The sequence below is a fragment of the Artibeus jamaicensis genome, unplaced genomic scaffold (genome assembly GCF_021234435.1).
Source record: "Artibeus jamaicensis isolate MK-2021 breed Jamaican fruit bat unplaced genomic scaffold, CSHL_Jam_final contig_1998, whole genome shotgun sequence".
Classification (NCBI taxonomy): Eukaryota; Metazoa; Chordata; class Mammalia; order Chiroptera; family Phyllostomidae; genus Artibeus; species Artibeus jamaicensis.
The window spans coordinates 3,531,250-3,548,929 of NW_026521407.1; the positions used below are offsets into that span (position 1 = coordinate 3,531,250).

At 55.6% G+C, this 17,680-nt stretch overlaps 1 protein-coding gene across 1 annotated transcript; it reads left to right on the forward strand.

Annotated features, from left to right (window-relative positions):
* The first annotated feature begins 1,019 nt into the window (after positions 1–1,019).
* Positions 1,020–17,659, forward strand: PDK2 (pyruvate dehydrogenase kinase 2). The gene is made up of 11 exons (XM_037150005.2): positions 1,020–1,244; positions 3,057–3,198; positions 12,707–12,778; positions 13,098–13,282; positions 13,552–13,641; positions 13,792–13,869; positions 14,768–14,844; positions 14,951–15,049; positions 15,237–15,344; positions 15,910–16,023; positions 16,573–17,659. Exons 1-11 carry the CDS (start codon positions 1,127–1,129, stop codon positions 16,711–16,713), a joined length of 1,224 nt encoding a protein of 407 aa, XP_037005900.1. The 5' UTR covers positions 1,020–1,126; the 3' UTR covers positions 16,714–17,659.
* Positions 17,660–17,680: the final 21 nt, after the last annotated feature.

The window sequence follows — 17,680 nt, forward strand, 5'->3', positions numbered from 1 at the left end:
GGTACAACCATTATGGAAAACAGTATGGAATTTTCTCAGAAAAATAAAAATTGACCTTCCTTTTGACCCAGCAATTCCACTGCTAGGATTATACCCCAAGAATCCTAAAACGTCAATTTCAAAGAACCTATGCACCACAATGTTCATAGCAGCACAATTTATAATACCCAAGAGTTGGAAGCAACCTAGGTGCCCATCAGTAAATGAATGGATCAAAAAATGGTGGTACATATACACCATGGAATTCTATGCAGCAGAGAGAAAGAAGGAGCTACTACCTTTTGCAACAACATGGATGGAACTGGAAAGCATTATGCTGAGTGAAATAGGCCAGGCATTGAAGGACAAATACCATATGATCTCACCTTTGACAGGAAGCTAAAGAATAAAACAAACAAGCAAACAGAATAAAAACAAAGACACTGAAATAGAGAACAAGTAGGCAGCGACCAGAGGGGAGAGGGAAGGGAACTTAAGGGGAAAAAGGGGGAGGGATTTTGAGGAACAAGTATGAAAGACACAGAGATGAGGACTGGGGGGGGGGAATGGGGGGGGGAAGACCGGGCGGGGGGGGGGTGGGGTGGGATGGGAGAAATAGATTTAAAAAAATGTACTTGAAAAGTAACTAAATAAAATTAAATATAAAAAAAAAGAAAGCTACCAGGACAATTGAAGGGAAGGCAAGTGATAGAGATTCGGGGAGGGAGCGAGGAAAATAAGAAGTGTAAAAGCAGGAGTAATAATAGGCTTCTGGAAGGGAGGGGTTAACTTGGTTGAACCTTGGGCTGGTGGGGAAGAGGGCGGAGTGAGCCGAGGGGGGCGGGGTTCTCCGCCGGGTCGCAGGAAAACAACTGGCCTCCTCGAGCCAACCCCAGCTAAGGGGGTGGGCCTGGGGAAGCCACGTGCCGGAGCGGGAGGCTATAGGCTGTCCCATAGTTGTTTGTGAGCGGCCATTGGCGGCGTCGGGGAGCCGCCTCCAGCCGATTGGTCAGGTCTTGGAGGATGGCCAGGGCCGGGAGGGGAGGAGGCGGTGAAACCGCTAGGCCAGGCGAGGCTGGGCCAAGCCGGGCGCGAGAGCCACCTGCGCTGGTACCGGAGCCCGAACTCAAGCCCCGGTTCCGCCGCCATGCGCTGGATCCGCGCGCTGTTGAAGAATGCGTCCCTGGCAGGGGCGCCCAAGTACATCGAGCATTTTAGCAAGTTCTCCCCCTCCCCGCTGTCCATGAAGCAGTTTCTGGACTTCGGTAAGGAGTGGGCAGGGGGCGCCTGGACGCCGGGCCCCATGGGGGCCTGGATGGGGCGAATGTAGGGATCTCGGCCGAGAAGGATGAACGGGGAAGTCACAAGGAAGGGTTACTTGGAGGGGAACAGGCAGGAGAGGGTTAACCGGGAGGAAAGGATCCCCGGGCCTGAAACGGTTTGGGGTACCCCGGCTGTACAAACTCTCCACTGGACTATTAATGGGAAGCGAGGGGCATTGCATAGGAGCGTTCCGAGGTGTCTTCCTGGGCTTCGTGAGGCGTCATGGAGAGTGAGGCGTCAGCGAAGTGGTGTTACTAAGGGCAGCAAGGGAGTAGGATGTGCCCAGGCATAACGGGTCCTGTGGACTCTTAAGAGTAGGAGACCCAGGAAGTAAGGGGATTACTGGTGAGAGTAATAAGGCAGCCTTGTAGGTGCAGCCACCTGGAAGGAGACCTGGGCTGGGCCCCCAAGGGGTCAGTTGGGGAAAATGCACCCAGGAGAGAGGCCCTGACCAGGACACCTCCACCCATTGAAGGGGCCAGCCCCCAGCTGTCACAGTGGGCAAGGACACTTGAAGATCAAATTCCCTCAGTCCCGACTGCTTGTCCTCAGCTGGGCAGCGGCCCAGGGCATCATGAGATGGAGTCAGGTGGCTTGTACCCACCCTTGACTGCCCCTGGGTTCCTCAGCCGGGATCACCCACCATCGGCATCTTGGGGGTGGCTCTGGAGCAGGAGCAAGGATGTGCCAGTGTGGCGACTGGAACAGACATTGTGTGGACCCTGTCTGTTCGCATGCTATTTTCATAGTGCCACCTGGGGATTAGGAGGGGATGCCCAGGACTCTCCAGAGTTGAGGAGACAGGGTCTGGCTCAGGTTACAGCTGCGTCATTGATGGGAGTAGAGGGAGGCAGCAGCCGGGACACAGAGTACCTGTTTCCCTGTACTTGGCCACCTGCCCTCTGCCCTCTTTGAGCTGCCCCCATGTAGGAAAGCCTCTTGTGCCCACTCACAGCTGCTGATTAGTCCAGATTAGATGGACCCCAGTTACAGAAGTATCACAACCGGGAGGGGCTCACAGTGGAGTTTGGTCCACTTATAGTACAGTGGGGGATACTGAGACCTTTAGAAGGATAGTGACATGTCCTGGGTGACAGAGTTGGAAGCAGAACCTGGACCAGAACCTAAGTGTCCTGACCCTGGCCTGTGGCCTGATTCAATCCATCACCCTCTTCATCTTGAAGCCAGGCTGAGGACCAGGGTATATGGGTTACCATCCTTTGGCCCTGTCTGCCTCACAGGTGGGTGCGTATTAATACAGGGCGGGCAGCTCTACCATGGGCATCAAGACCAGCCTGGATGAAGATGGGCTGGGCCAGAGATGATGCTGAGAGCCTGCAGCTGCGGTGGCCCAGGGCCTAGCTCCCTTCAACCAGCACCCAGCCCTGGGGAGGGAGGGATTTCCCAGGCTGCTCTGCTTCCTGGATCAACTCCCCCAAAGGGGGTGTCTGCTAGGTGGGAAACAAAGAGAAGAAGTGAGGTGACTTAGGGGCTGGGAGTAGCTCTGCCCCTAGGGCTGCAGGAAATTGGGGTTCAGCTGGAAGTAAGGAAAGGATGCAACTCCCCAAAGAGTTAGACTGGGTGATGGGGAGGTCAGAACACTGCAGGGCCTAGCTGCCTGCTCTGTGCCCCCGGTCACTTCTCCTCTGAACCCTCAGGAAGTGAAGGATTTAATCAACCCGAACCCTGAGATATCCTCTGGCTTTGATGGTTTGCAGCTATGTGGGCTCACCCTTCACCCTTCTCCCCCCCAGGGTCCAGTAATGCCTGTGAGAAAACCTCATTCACCTTCCTCCGGCAAGAGCTACCTGTGCGCCTGGCCAACATCATGAAAGAGATCAACCTGCTTCCTGACCGGGTGCTGAGCACACCCTCGGTGCAGCTGGTGCAGAGCTGGTGAGACCCCTGGCTAGGTCCCCACATCTCCCACTCCATTGTCAGATGCCCTGGGCTCAGAGATGGAGTCTCCAGGTTCCCAGCAGCCTTGACAGAGGCAGGGACAGAGTGGGGGCACAGGACTTTGGGAGGCTTGACTCAAAGTCAAGCAAAATGCTAGGCCAGAGCAAGGATGAAGATCATGCTCTTAGCCTTGTGTCTGGGGGATGGGCCCACACTCACCACCCTCCTTTCTGTGGAAACCCCAGATCCACCTAGAAAATCATTCTCACAGCCAAAACCCCAAAGCAGGCTCATGTCAGCATATTCGCCCTGGGCCCTGGGCCCGAAAACCCAGCTTCTGCAGGGTAGTATTTACCTGAGGCAACTTTGTAGGAAACAGAGAACCAAGAAGAAGCAAATGTTCAAACGTTACAATGCAGCCTGTGAGTCAGACGGTTTTGGACGTCAGAAAGCACTCACATAGACAGAGCACCCACGCCTGAAGAGTTTTCGAGGGCAAAGATCAGGAGTTTATTGCACACGGCGGCAGTAGTGGAGGAAAATTCTCAGTAAAGCTCACTCCAGAACTCTGTCCAGGGTTAAGTAACTGGATGACATTAGCCTGTGCCAGTCACATGAAAAACAAACACATTTACTCTATAACCAGGTGTGCTCGTGGCTAATCATGGTCAGCCCTTAGTGGCACCTGTGCAAAAGTCGTTTCCTGGTTCTGGCTGTGGTGGGTGTGGCCTGGCTGGGTTTCCTTCTGGACTCAGGACGCCACGTGGCCTCTGAGCCCAAGGGCAGACTGGGGGAGCCCGCAATGTCCAAGGGAGAGTAAGAGAAGACGGATTAAGTGCCGAGTGGACAGTGGTAGGAGTGGTGAGCTGCCGAAGAGTTAGTTTTATTTAAACTAAGAATAAAAGTATTATTTAAAAGTAACATTGATTGGGTTTTTTCCTCCTCATTGAGGAAGCGTAACACGTTCACTCTGACATTTGGAAAACAAAGAAAAGCAGATAGAAGGGAATGCCAACCACTACCAGCCAGACACTGTTAAGGCTCCCGTAAGTTTTGTTGGTGCCCTTCCAGCATTTTTTCTATGCACGGATCTGTATACGCACAGCATGCTAATTAAATGAGATATTGGAAGGAGAGCGTTTTGTGTGCAGCGAATGTCAGTTGAACCAGAAAGTTGTAGGCAAGCTGAAACGGGTATGAAATGCGTAGGGGACGCGATGTGTCCCTGGGCCGCACAGGGCCTTGGTGAGCCCAGGCCGAGAAGAAAGGGAAGGGCATTCCAGGCCCAAGGCACTGCTTGTGCAGAGGTGTGGGGGCAGGAACGTGCCCAGCTAGGGCATCGGGGAACTTGCTTTGTGGATGTGGTGCTGTACGTGAAAACTGTGAAGGTGGGGTGGGGGGGCAGAGGTGATCTCCACGTGGCCCAACCAGGTCACCCCTTGCTGAGCCCTGTCCCTCACAGGCACAAGACCTCTGCACTGACCAGCTTTCCCCACTGTGGGGTGGGGTGGCAGTCGTGGAAAGGAGACAGAAGGTGCCATCTGTTCTCCCTGTCCCTTCTCTGGCTTTGTCTGGCTGATTGACGTGGCTGCCTCTCCAGCTGGTCCCTGACTCCAGGACATGGCTTTTCAGGCTCCTCTGTGGACACAGTGTTCCTGGGAGAACCAGGAGACTGTGGGGAGGGTGGGGCAGGGAGCTGCTGAACCGTCCATGATGTCCCTCAACCCCCCACAAAGTCCCTTCCTAATAACGTTACACATATCGGGGCTCGGCCTGACTTATTCCTCTCTCAGTAATGTCAGCCAGCAGCAGGAGGGAGTGAAGTTAGACAAGAGAGGACACTTCCCAGTGGGAGACTCTGCTTAGAGGAGAACAGGCGAAGGGATTGCTGGCGTGTCTGACCCACTGAAGAGATAGCCAGCCAACATTGTTTCCAGAATGGGCCTTCGCTGCAGCCAGAGAGACTGAGGTGTGAGGGCAGGAGGGACTGCCTGACAAAGATGAGGCAGCTGCCCGCAGAGAGTGCAGCCCTCCTTCTCCAGGAGAATGCCTGGGTGATGAAGGCAGTGGAGGTGGGCAGAGTGTGCATGTGAGGAGGGGGATGACCTCCTCGGGAGTCTGGCACGAGGGCCTTGGCTCAGAGTCTGGTGAACAGGGAACAAAACCTCCCCTTTGGAGAATGGGGGAGTCCTACATGACTGCCCGTAGTGGTGGTTAATAGGCAGTGTGGGGTGATAGCTAATGCATTTTCTGCTCAGCTGCGGAGGGGTGCTGGGCAGGAGCCAGGCGAGCAAGTGGAGAATTCCTGCTTGTAAGTGAACCTGATGTTATCTCAACTGGACAAACTTGGTGTAGAGAGACCCTCTTTTAGGAGTGACTGGACGGTGGTAGAGAGCCTCGGGTGTGGCGTCGGCATGTTTGACTTTGAGTCTTGGCTTTGCTGCTTGGACCCTAAATCCTTGGCCAACCGTGTGGCCTCTGTGAACCTCGGTCTCCTCGTCTGTAAAATGGGGATCCAGGCTCTTTCCAAGGGCCAAATGCCGCAGCTCAGTGTGAAAGTGTCGGGAAGTCTATAAACACAAGTGATGTCTCCAGCATCACTTCTGGGCCAAAGCACCTCCGGGTCAGAGATGATGTGGCCGAGAAGAAGTTCTCTTGGACGATGTAGTAATAACAGTGGTGATGACGGCACAAGCGAACGTGCCTGGAGGGCCTGCTGCGCATCAGAAACTGTCCCGAGTGTGGCCACATATTAACTATTTCGCCTTCACAACAGCCTGATGGAGCAGGCCGTGCTACTACCCCAGTTTTATAGATGAGTGACCAAGGTTCGGAGAGATCCAGAGGCTTGTCTGAGATCACTCAGAGGGCCAGCAGGGGCTGGGATTCTAACCCAGGCCCTGTGACCAGAGGGCAAGGCAGAGCAGTGCGTGCTGGGGCAGTGGCCTGGAGTCAGAGGTCCCACGTCACAGGTCCGTGGGAAAGTAGGACTCACATTACAGAGTTTCGTGTGATGGCTGGTGTCGCTGGGGCATGAAAGGGGTGACTCTGACTCCTCCCAGGAGCGAGAGGCAGCTGAGGGAGGATGTGGACTCGGTGGGAATGTGCTTCTAGAAGGGGGTCGGCTGGGGGGAGAGTTGCGGAGTAGAACCCAGTCACTGCAAATCACTCCTGTCTCTAATAAGAGTGTTTGTAGGGGTCGCAGGGAGAGGGTGGGGGGCCATATCACACGGTCGGCACCTTCTTAGGAGCCTTCTTCACCTGCCAGCAAGATGTGTGGACCCCAAGCCCTGCCCAGGCAGGACCCCCGCCCCACCCTGCAGGAACGAGCCCTTGCCCTTAGGAAGAATAAGCACCATCTGCACACAGCCTCCCGGCGTCCGGAGCCTGCTCCGCCAGGCACAGAGCTGGGGTGTCAGCCAAACCCTCCCATTGGCTCCCTCAGCCACTCCTTACATAATCAGAGTGGAGACCAGCAACGTGCATCATCTCCGCCGAGCGCCGACTGCTGTGGACCCTTTTTACACACGGGGACCCGAGTGGCTCAGTGGCCTCTTCAGGGCCCGGTCAGCTGTGGGACACAGTGTGCCTGACCCAGGGTCCCCTTCCCTTCTACACCACCCTTCTACAGAGTGGCTTCCAGATGCAGGACACATCTGTCACCTCTCCCCTTCTCGTACCCCCATTGCCTTGTCCACACCCTTGTCCCAGTGGCGTGGACACTGGTGCACGGTGCACACACGCTCGCAGACACCTGTGAGCACACAGGTTACACACATGCCCCCAGTTACTCAGTGCTCCCTCCTGCTTCCGTCCAAGCCTCTGCGTACCCCCTCCCCGCACTGCATACTCATTCCAACATTCCTACACACACACATGCACATACACACACACACATGCCCACGCTCCCTCCTCCTCCTCTGTCCCGGAATTCCACGCCTCCCGCCTCCCCAGTGCAGGGCTCTGGACTGGCTCAAAAGTCTCAAAAGGCAGGGTTTAGGGGGTGGGGGTGGGAGGAAGCTCCAGATCTCACCCAGGGAGCCTTGGGAGGCCTTGCTTACTGTGAGGTTGGCTGGCCCAGGCCTTCCCCACGCATGCACAGTGTTAGGGCCCCGCTGCCTGCTCTGTCTGCCCAGGGCGAGTAAACCTGAAGTGACTCATCTGTCATTGCACCACTGCTCTCAGGCCTCCCACGTTTCTGTTCTGTCTCTGGCCCTCAGTGGGGCCATGCCGCCCAATCAGTATGGCTCCAGCCCCAGAGGCCCTCCCCTTACGACCAAGGTCTGGCCCTTAGCCTTGGGTATGCCAAGCTCATGGCAGGGCTTCAGGCCAGGACTGGGGTCCCTGGGAAAATCCTTCTCATCCTCTGCTCCCCCTTCCGAGAGGACACCCAGAACTACTCTCTGGCAGGAATGGCTCTGTGAGGGAGGGAGGCCAGGACCCTAAACCCTGCTTCACAGCCCAGGAGCCCGAGGCGGAGGCTGGCAGCTCTCCCCACACCTGCACCGGCAGGCACTGCCCATTGCCAGTCCACCCTGGTGCCCTTTGCTAAACTTTCCTGGCCATGTGACCAGGCCCTGTTTCTGTCCTCTTATGTTCATTAGACAGACACGGAGGGGCGGTGCTGGCAGTGAGAACAATCACACACACACACCCTTGGGTGTTGGGACTTTGACCCCGCCCTGCTCCCTGCAGCTGGCCAGGCATCACCAAGCTGGTCAGCGCCTCCTAGCTCCCACCGCTCTCTCTCTCTCTGCTGGCCCTCTGGGTCTTGGGAAGGGGTTCCAGGACCCCCACTCCCCAGCTGGTCTGCTCCCCTTTCTCTCTCTACTTGCCCCCAGCATTGCACACTTGTAGGTCCTCTCTCCAAATCCCCTGTTCCTCCAAGAATCACATGAGCACAAGCTTTATCCTGGGCATGATTAGGGAATAAGACGTAGGAGTCACACATGCCTGAGAGAGAGATCCTCACTTAACAGGCCTCACATGTAAACTGGGGCTACCATTAGCACCCACCTTACAGGGTAATGGTGGAGGTGGAAGTCAGGGAGCAGAGCCATGGCACAAGGCTGGTGCCCAGTAAGTGCTGCTTGCCCTGACCATCAACATCAGCATCACTGTTTGGACCAGCACAGGACCATCAACATCAGCATCACTGTTTGGACCAGCACAGATGGCGAACAGTTGGCCATGTGGTTGCAGACTTGCCATCAGACAGACCTGGTTTTGAATTCCAGTACAGCTGCTTAGTATGTGGCCTGGGCCATCTCACCTTCCCTGTCTGAGCTGGTTTCCTTGTCTGCATAAAGGGGGACATACTGCAGGTCCTCGAAAGCCATTGCTTCATTCTATGTCATTTCATTATAACATTGACGAGATGCTGTAGGAATTTAAGTCTTGCGTACATCAGTTAGCCTGTGGTAAATTGGTTTTGCTATCATGTTTCACTTAAAGCCACAGACAATGTAACCACGTTAAGTGAAGACTTACTGGGCTGTATGCTGATCAAGACTACCCAGAGATGAGTGGCCTGGGGTAGATTCTGAGACAGGTGGGCACTAATGGACACTATGTAACTATTGGCTGTTATTATTCTCCAGGGACATGAGGTGAGGTGCTAGGAGTGCCTAGGGCTGCAGGGAAGGTGGGGGGTGCTGAGGGGAACCCAGTCTCGCCTGCTCTCTGAGCTTCCCCCATCAGTGACTGCGCTGCCCCCCCATCAGGCACAGGGCACACCAGGACCGGGACAGCGCCATTCCTGACATCAGTGGCTGTCCAGAGCATGATGGATTGAAACACTGTATGATTCACTGGTCAACATGGAGGTGTAGGTAGACACATGCTTCACCTCCTTGCACAGCCATGGAAAGAATTACAACTAGATCTCAAAACAAATAACACCCAGAGCCATCAGAATATTGAGCTGTATGGAAGTCCAAACACAGCCAAGGATTTAAAGAAGACACATTCCTCCGGATGGGTAGGAGGGGTGGAGTCGTGGAGATGGGCAGAGAGGTGTGGAGGCTCTGCGTGGCAGGGAGAGGCAGAGGCGGAATGGGTGATCCCACGTTCTCGTAGGGTGGGTGAATTATCGGGAGAGATACCTTGGGAACAAGCAATCCCAGCCCCAAGCTAGAAGAAGAAACTGACAGATTTTCAGGAGACTCAGCTTAAAGGGCCCGCACAGGCTTAGAACATATGCAAACCCACCCACTGTGGGATTCGCCACCAGGGCAACAGCTGGAAGGGTGCCTGCCGCATATGGAAAGTGGGCAAGTGACTGGAAATGGTGTGAGTGCCAGGCAAACCTCCAGAAGCCAGGCAGCGGTACTGTCCCCTCTCCCAGCCCTCCCCCAACACAGAGCCGTGAAGTGGTGAAGCGGGTTGCCCCACCTGGCGATTACCTAAGGCTCTGCCCCACACAGTTTGCAGGTACATTTTCTACAATAGGCCACGCTACTATGACCGGGAGTCAAAGCAGCTCTACCTAGTACATGGAAACAAACACAGGGAGGCTGCCAACTTGAGGACACAAAGAAATACGGCCCAAATGAAAGAAGAGAGAACAAAGCCCCAGGAAAAAGAACTGGACAAAATCGAGGTAACCAACCTTCAGATGCAGAGTTCAAAACACTGGTGATCAGGATGCTCAAAGACCTCATTGAGTACAGCAACAACATAGAGGCAAAAACAAAGGTTACACTAAGTGAAATAAAGAAAAATCCACAGGGAACCATCAGTGGAGGGGAGGAAGCTGGGATTCAAATCAATGATTTGGAACATGAAGAAGAAATAAATATTCAACCAGAACAGCAAGGAGAAAAAAAAAAAAAAAACCCTGAGGATAGTGTAAGTACCCTCTGGGACAATTTGCAAACATACCAACTTCTGAATCATAGAGGTGCCAGAAGGAAAAGAGGAAGAGCAAGAAATTAAAAACTTTTTAGAAAAAATAATGAAAGAAAACTTCCCTAATTTGGTGAAGGAAATAGACATATAAGTCCAGGAATTACAGAAAGTCCCGAACGAATTGGACCCAAAGAGGATCACACCAAGACATATCATAATTAAAATGCCAAAGGTTAAAGATAAAGAGAGAATCTTAAGAGCAGCAAGAGAAAAGCAGAGAGTCCCCTACATGGGAGTTCCCATAAGACTGTCAGCTGATTTCTCAAAATAAACTTTGCAGGCAAGAAAGGACTGGCAAGAAGTATTTGAAGTGATGAAAAACAAGGACCTACAACCTAGATTACTCTGTCCAGCAAAGCTGTCATTTTGAATGGAAGGGCAGATAAAGTGCTTCCAGGACAACATACAGCTGAAGGAGTTCATCATCACCAAGCCCTCATTATATGAAATGTCAAAGGGACTTACTTAAGAAAAAAAAGATCAGCCCTGGCTGGTGTAGCTCAGTGGATTGAGCTCAGGCTGTAAACCAAGGGGTCACTGGTTCGATTCCCAGTCAGGGCACATGCCTGGGTTGCAGGCCAGGTCCCCAGTGGGGGCATGAGAGAGGCAACCACACATTGATGTTTCTCTTCCTATCTTTCTCCTTCCCTTCCTTCTCTCTAAAAATAAATAAAATCTTTAAAAATTAAAAATCAAAACTATAAAATTAAAATGGCAACAAATTCACAACTATTAACAACCAAATGTAAAAAAAAAAAAAAAAACTAAGTAAGCAACCAGAACAGGAACAGAATCACAGAAATGGAGAATATTTGGAGGGTTATCAGCTGGGAGGGGAAAGGGGGAAGGGGGAGAATGGGAGAAAAGGTGCAGGGATTAAGAAACATAAATGGTAGATACAAAATAGACACGGAATGTTGAGAACAGTATAGGAAATGGAGAAGCCAAAAAACTTACATGCATGACCCATGGATGTGAACTAAGGGCATGAGGACTGCTGGAGGGAAAGGGGAGGAAGTCGGGACAACCGTAATAGCATCATTGATAAATATATTAGAAAAGAATAAAACATGGTGTGATTCAGAGCCTATGCCCAGTACAACCAGGAGGAGGGTGTCACATGCACCTGGGGACTCGGAGGATGCACTCAGCTGTTGACAATGTTTGAACCACTGTTCATAACAAGAGCAGACTTTTAGAGAGCGCTCACTGTGTGCTAGCACGGTGCTGCTGATCACATTCCGTCCTCACCAAAAAGCAGGGATAACAGTAAGGCTAAAACCCTCCCTTTTCCTGCTGAGGCAACTCAGGCCCAGAGAGGTTGCATGACTTACCCAGGGCCACACAGCTCAAGGTGGAAGAGCGAGGAGTGGCACCCAGCAGAGCCAGCTCCAAAAGGAGCCCTCTCACCCTCTTCTCTCCTGTCTTAAACCGAGAGAGGGTAGGGCCTTTTCTAGAGAGACTGGTAAGCCCCAGGGGCCCTCCCTGCTCAGGGCTGCAGGCGGCAGCTCCTTCCTGTTGTCTGAAGTTTCTGCCCGAGAGGCTCAGCTCTCCGGCCTTCTACAGTAGGACAAGCTGCAAGCTGGGCATGTTAGCAGGGAAGAGGGGGTGTCCTGGCTCAGGGGGGCAGGGGACAATTGCTCCAGGTTGTTACCACCAGCTGCCATGGGTAGGCCTGACTCCCTTGCAGAAGGCAGCCTCCTGCTGTCCGTGAGTCAGGGCTTCCCAGCACTCCCTTTGGTTAGCCAGCTCTTTTCTAGACGCTGGGGAAGCTGGCCTCCTGACCAGGCCTCCCGAAGGAGAGGCGCAGGGAGCATGCGTGTTCCCGCTGGTACAGTGAGCCCGCAGGCCTGTCGGAGCTGGGCCTGCCCACCCCACCCCGGGTCCTTCCTGCCTACCATTTAACCCAGTGCCCAGCCCAAACCCACCCTGTCCGGAGTCAGGGGTGTGGTCTGCCATCCTCCTCCCTGAGCCTTTGCTCTGGGGGAGCCCTGGGCTGGCCACACTGCCCGCTGTGCCCACAGCCTGCAACAACAGCCTGTGGGACAGGTAGTGAGATCTGTCTCCCTGACGGGGCTCGGGGTGGTAGAGTGATTTGCCTTGGCCTTGTCTCACTGCTGGCCCTCGGTCAAGCGTCCCCTGCCCCGTCTGGGCCTGTCTGCTGCTCCCTGAGACCCAATGGATGGGATGGTCTGCAAGGCCCTTCTAAGACTCCCATTCTGGGATTCCAAAACAAGGGCACTCTGTAAGATTTTATTTATTTATCTTTTAGAGGGGAAGGGAAGGAGAGAGGGAGAGAAACATCAATGTGTGGTTGCCTTTTGTGCGTCCCCTGCTGGGAACCGGCCTGCAACCCCGGTATGTGCCCCGACTGGGACAAGGGCACTCTTAGGGGATGAACACATCGGAGTTCTTCTTGCCTGCCTCACTGTGTCGCCAGGGAGACCCACATACAGATGACTGAGAAAGAATTTGTGACCAGCCGGTGCAGCTCTGGGCGGTGCCCACAGGAGGGCCCCAGCCAGAGCAAGGGCAGCCGAGTCAGGTGGGCAGGGGGCCCGCTCAGAGCTGAGGTGATGTCCCCCTCTGCCCCTAGGTATGTCCAGAGTCTCCTGGACATCATGGAGTTCTTGGACAAGGACCCAGAGGACCACCATACCCTGAACCAGTGAGTGAGGGCCCTGGTCGGGGACAGGAGGGCAGGTGTAAGCGAGTGGCATCTGCGATCACAGTCCCGGGGGCAGAAGTGTCATCGAGATGAAAGAACTGACCCCTGCCCCTGGGGAGCCCCCAGGCTCTCAGGCAGGTGGCGGGAGAGTCAAGGTGGCCTCGGCGGGGAACAGGGTGGGAGCCGCATGATCGCCTTTGGGTTGGGAAGGGCTGAGTGGGTGAAGACACTGTGCAGAGGGGGTCAGAAGTGGAACAGAGTTTGAGGGGCGTCCCCAGAACTGGGCCTGGGTAGGGGCCAACATCTGCCCTCCCCGTAGGTTCACCGAGGCCCTGGTCACCATCCGGAACCGCCACAATGACGTGGTGCCCACCATGGCGCAGGGCGTGCTGGAGTACAAGGACGCCTACGGCGACGACCCCGTGTCCAACCAGAACATCCAGTACTTCCTGGACCGCTTCTACCTCAGCCGCATCTCCATCCGCATGCTCATCAACCAGCACAGTGAGCGGGCGGCGGGCCTGCAAGCCACCGTTTTGACTGTTGACAGAATGCAAAACCGTGTCCCCTCTTTAAAAAGGGTTCCGTGTGGTGGTCATAAAGCTCTCATTGGAGGGGTCAGGGTTAGAGGAGAGAGTGGGAGGGTGGGCAGGTGGTGCCACTCAGGGTCAAGGCGTTGGAAATAGAAGTGGAGAGGGGAGAGGCCCCCGGGGTGGAGGGAGAGCGGGGCGGGCTCTGCAGCCCTGGCAGTGGCACCTTCCTCCCCCCCGCAGCCCTGATCTTCGACGGCAGCACCAACCCAGCCCACCCCAAGCACATCGGCAGCATTGACCCCAACTGCAACATCTCGGAGGTGGTGAAAGGTAAGCCGTCCCTGGTGTGTCCGACCGGAAGGTGGCCCGTTCTTCAGCGGGTTGGGGCCTTGTCCCCATGGGCTTACTGTTGGTGCTGCCGAGAGGACTGCATACTGGGCGGGCCACCCCACTCCCTGAGTGTCCCCTCTCTCCTCTTAGATGCCTACGACATGGCCAAGCTCCTGTGTGACAAGTATTACATGGCCTCACCTGACCTGGAGATCCAGGAGATCAGTGGTGAGTGGTGAGCAAGGCTCTGTGTGTGTGCGTGTGTCTGACACAGACAGGTGGGTGCCCTCCTGTCCCAGGTGCACCTCTGTGTTGCACTGTTTGAAGGGAGCAAGGGACCAAGACTGAAGGGCAGAGACAGGCCACTTTCTAGACTTGAATTTCTGAGAGGGCAGGGCTGAATTTTGTTTCTCTTTGTGTCCCCACTGCCCAGCACAGGGCTCGAGACTCCTTCACTCACTGATCCATGGCTTAGTTATTGAGCTCCTGGTGCCTACAAAGCCCTGTGCCAGACACTGGGAAGGAACAGTCCCTAACACGAAGGAACTCCAGGCTAGAGCGAGTCCTGGGGAGCAGGAGCCAGGGGTCAGAATCCCCTGTGCAGTACCCCTGCTCTCTGCCCCACCAAGGCACAGAAGTTCTCCAGGGGATTCTAGTGTCCCGCTGAATGCTAGTGGGCTGGACAGAGTGTAGACAGGCTCTTTTGGAATGTGTATAAATGGTGAATAGATGGATAGATAAACAGTGGATGAATGGAAGCATGGGTACAACTCTGAATGAATGGACAGATGGTAAGAGTAGATGTCTGAACGGATGCTCAGTCCGAAGGACCATTGGATGGTTGAATGGACACTGGATAGGTAGACAGAGGAGGTAATGGATGTTGAATGGACATGATGGGTGGATGGATGGACGCACGGATGGACATCGTATAATGGATAGAAGGTTGATGGACCCTGAGTGAGTGCATAAGTGGCCGAGTGAATGCTGGATGGATGGATGAGCAGATGGGTAGCTAATAGATGGTGGCTGAGTGCTGGGCGCCAGATGCTGAGTGAGTGAATGCTGACCGGTGGCCTCTTGGCCTCTTGACAATTTCCTGATCATTGGTCTTGACTCCTGGCAGCATCCGACTCCAAACAGCCAATTCACATGGTTTACGTCCCATCCCACCTCTACCACATGCTTTTCGAACTCTTCAAGGTGAGGAGGCCGGGGGACGGTGCTTCGTGGAGGGGGCAGGGTGGGGTCGGGGCAGTCAGTCGGGGCTGGGCTTCCCTCACTCCTCTCTTACTCCTTCCCTCCCCAGAATGCCATGCGAGCGACTGTGGAAAGCCATGAGTCCAGCCTCGTTCTCCCACCTGTCAAGGTCATGGTGGCCTTGGGCGAGGAGGATCTGTCCATCAAAGTATGTGGCCCTTGACTTCGGAGGCCAGAGAGCAGTGGCGGGGTGGGAGGTGGCCTTCCTTCCTGCCAGGAGATGGACTTGGGAGGACCCTGAGGGTTAGGGAACCAGGGAAAAGGTCAAGGGGTTGAGGGGTGGAGCTGTGTGGAATGCAGGTCTGGAGAGCCCCTGATGTGTCCATCGCCCCCAGATGAGTGACCGCGGCGGGGGTGTCCCCTTGAGGAAGATTGAACAACTCTTCAGCTACATGTACTCCACAGCACCCACCCCCCAGCCTGGCACTGGGGGGACCCCGCTGGTGAGGTGGCTCCCTTCCCACTCCCTTCCTGCCTCCTGCGGGGTGCCCGCCTGTCTCTTCATTTCTTCTTTTCAATTGTCACTCTTCCCTATCTCTTGCTTCCTATCTCCTGCGGTCTCTCCATTCTCATGTGTCTGTGTGGCATCAGTCACCTCTCCCGGGCTGGACCTCCCTGCCCCACGTGTCTGCGGGGGTCTGTCTCTGACCTTTCCTTACTCTTCCCCTCCCTCCCCACAAAGTCACTGATCGTTGTTCATTAACATCTCCCTGTCCGTTCACCGAGGAGTAGAGCTGGGTCTGGGAGATCGAGACTCAGAGGAGCCCGTGACCTGCCCAGATGCCCTCTCCCTGCCCTGCTAATGTCCCCCCACCCTCACTGTGCCTCTCAGCTTGCCCCCTCCCCCACACTGACCTCCTTCATCCCACGGCTCCGTCTTGCCTCAGAGCCTTCCCTTCTTGTGTCCTCTCCCCTGCCCCACCCAGTTCTGGGCACCCCCCCCCCCCCCACACACTCCATCACTGCAGCGCCAGCCTCCTCATCACACCCCCTTCCTGCCCCCTGCAGGCTGGCTTCGGCTACGGGCTCCCCATTTCCCGCCTCTATGCCAAGTACTTCCAGGGGGACCTGCAGCTCTTCTCCATGGAGGGCTTTGGGACGGACGCCGTCATCTATCTCAAGGTGAGGGGCCTTGCCTGCGGCCCACGGGGTTTGCTGACAGGTCAGGCAGGGTCAGCCTGCTGGCAGATTTCTTCTCCATCCCTGCGACCCTTTCCCAATTCCAGACTGAGACTCAGAGCAGAGCTGCAGTCCCCAACCACCTTGGGGTGCAGAGCGCCACAGGCGCTCCCTGGTTGGCAGGCAATGTCGGAGTTCATGGTCTATGACTCAGACCCCTGTTCTGGGAACCCAGAAGGAAGGGGAACCATAGAGAATTCGTCACTCTGCTCAGGAGGAGATGGAGGCCCAGGGTTGGTGACCTTCAGGAACACACCGCCCAGCCTCCTCGCTCTCCTTCCTTGACCCTTTAAGTGAGCAGCTGCCTTGAGTGGGCGGGAGCAAGACTCAGAGGGACAGACCCTTTCGAGGGCCTTCCTGGGCCAGGGTTGGTAGTCCCAGCCCGGGTCTCGCACTTCGTCGGGCTGCCGCGGCCCATCCAGGGGCCAGGGCGACGTGCTGAGGGGCGGGCAGCACAGGGCCGTGGGAGAGGCTGAGCCTGCCACTCCCCAGGCTCTGTCCACGGACTCAGTGGAGCGCCTGCCCGTCTACAACAAGTCAGCCTGGCGCCACTACCAGACCATCCAGGAGGCGGGCGACTGGTGTGTGCCCAGCACGGAGCCCAAGAACACGTCCACCTACCGTGTCAGTTAGAAGTCACTCTGCTCTTCGGCAGCTGCGAGGATGGACTGTTTGCCGTCTCCGGGACAGGCCACCATGGTTACCCTCCCCACCCCACCCCAGGTTGGGGACACTCCCCGGACTGGAAATCACTGCAGTGGCCAGTCCGTGGTGGCCCCTAAGTGCCAATCTGTGTCTCTGTGGAGATCCTTAGGTGGTCTCCCCAGTGTCCAATCTCTGTGAGCAGTCCCTGAGGACTGGGAGGTGTCTCTACCCTGTTGGGGTGTCCCAGAGATACGTTTCCATGGCAGTCCTCCTCTCTGAGACCAGCGCTGCCACTCTTCTGCCAGGGGTCCTGGGTCCCCCTCACTGCCCTCCACAGCCTGGCCTTTCGAACAGATGCCCCTACTTGCCTTACTCCCTTAGTGCGCCCAGGCAGCCCAGCCCCGGTCCTGTGTCAGTGTTAGTTAGGGAGGCGCTCCGCCGGTGGGGTAGGCACTGCACCCTTGGACCCTGGGCAGGGGCCTGGTGCGCCAGCCTCTTTCTCCACTCTGAGCTTCAGGTCAAGATTAGGAGGGAGGGAGTTCTTATCAGGACCTCACCCTTAACGTGACGGAACCTGGGAGGACCGGGAGGCGTGCACCCAGCCGGGCTGCTTGCAGCCCTGCTGGGGGCCCCAGCAGTGTTTCCGCAGCCCCCCAAGCCCTTCTGCAAACGTCCTAACGTGCACACACCCACCTGCCCACCTCACATCCCCACCGTCCACCTGAGCGCCAGACCCCAACTCCCACCGTGCCCGGACACATGCGTGCATGGGGTGGGAGGGCCCTCTCCCTAGAATGCTCCGTGTACATAGCTAGTTTTATAGCCCTGAGTGCCCCCATCCTTCCCCTTAGCACAGGGGGGGTTGAAGTTGTGTGCCCCTCCCAGTGGCTGTGATGGTGACAGTGACATCCACAGTAAAGAGGAGAGCCAATGAGCATTTGGCCTGGCTGCCTTC

What these genes read in the sequence shown, in the direction of transcription:
- PDK2 (XM_037150005.2), top strand. Translation starts at nt 1,127, where the DNA reads ATGCGCTGGATCCGCGCGCTGTTGAAGAATGCGTCCCTGGCAGGGGCG. An exon ending in GACCACCATACCCTGAACCA is followed by an intron (nt 12,779 to 13,097) that starts GTGAGTGAGGGC and finishes CCCTCCCCGTAG; the next exon opens with GTTCACCGAGGCCCTGGTCA. An exon ending in AGGAGGATCTGTCCATCAAA is followed by an intron (nt 15,050 to 15,236) that starts GTATGTGGCCCT and finishes CATCGCCCCCAG; the next exon opens with ATGAGTGACCGCGGCGGGGG.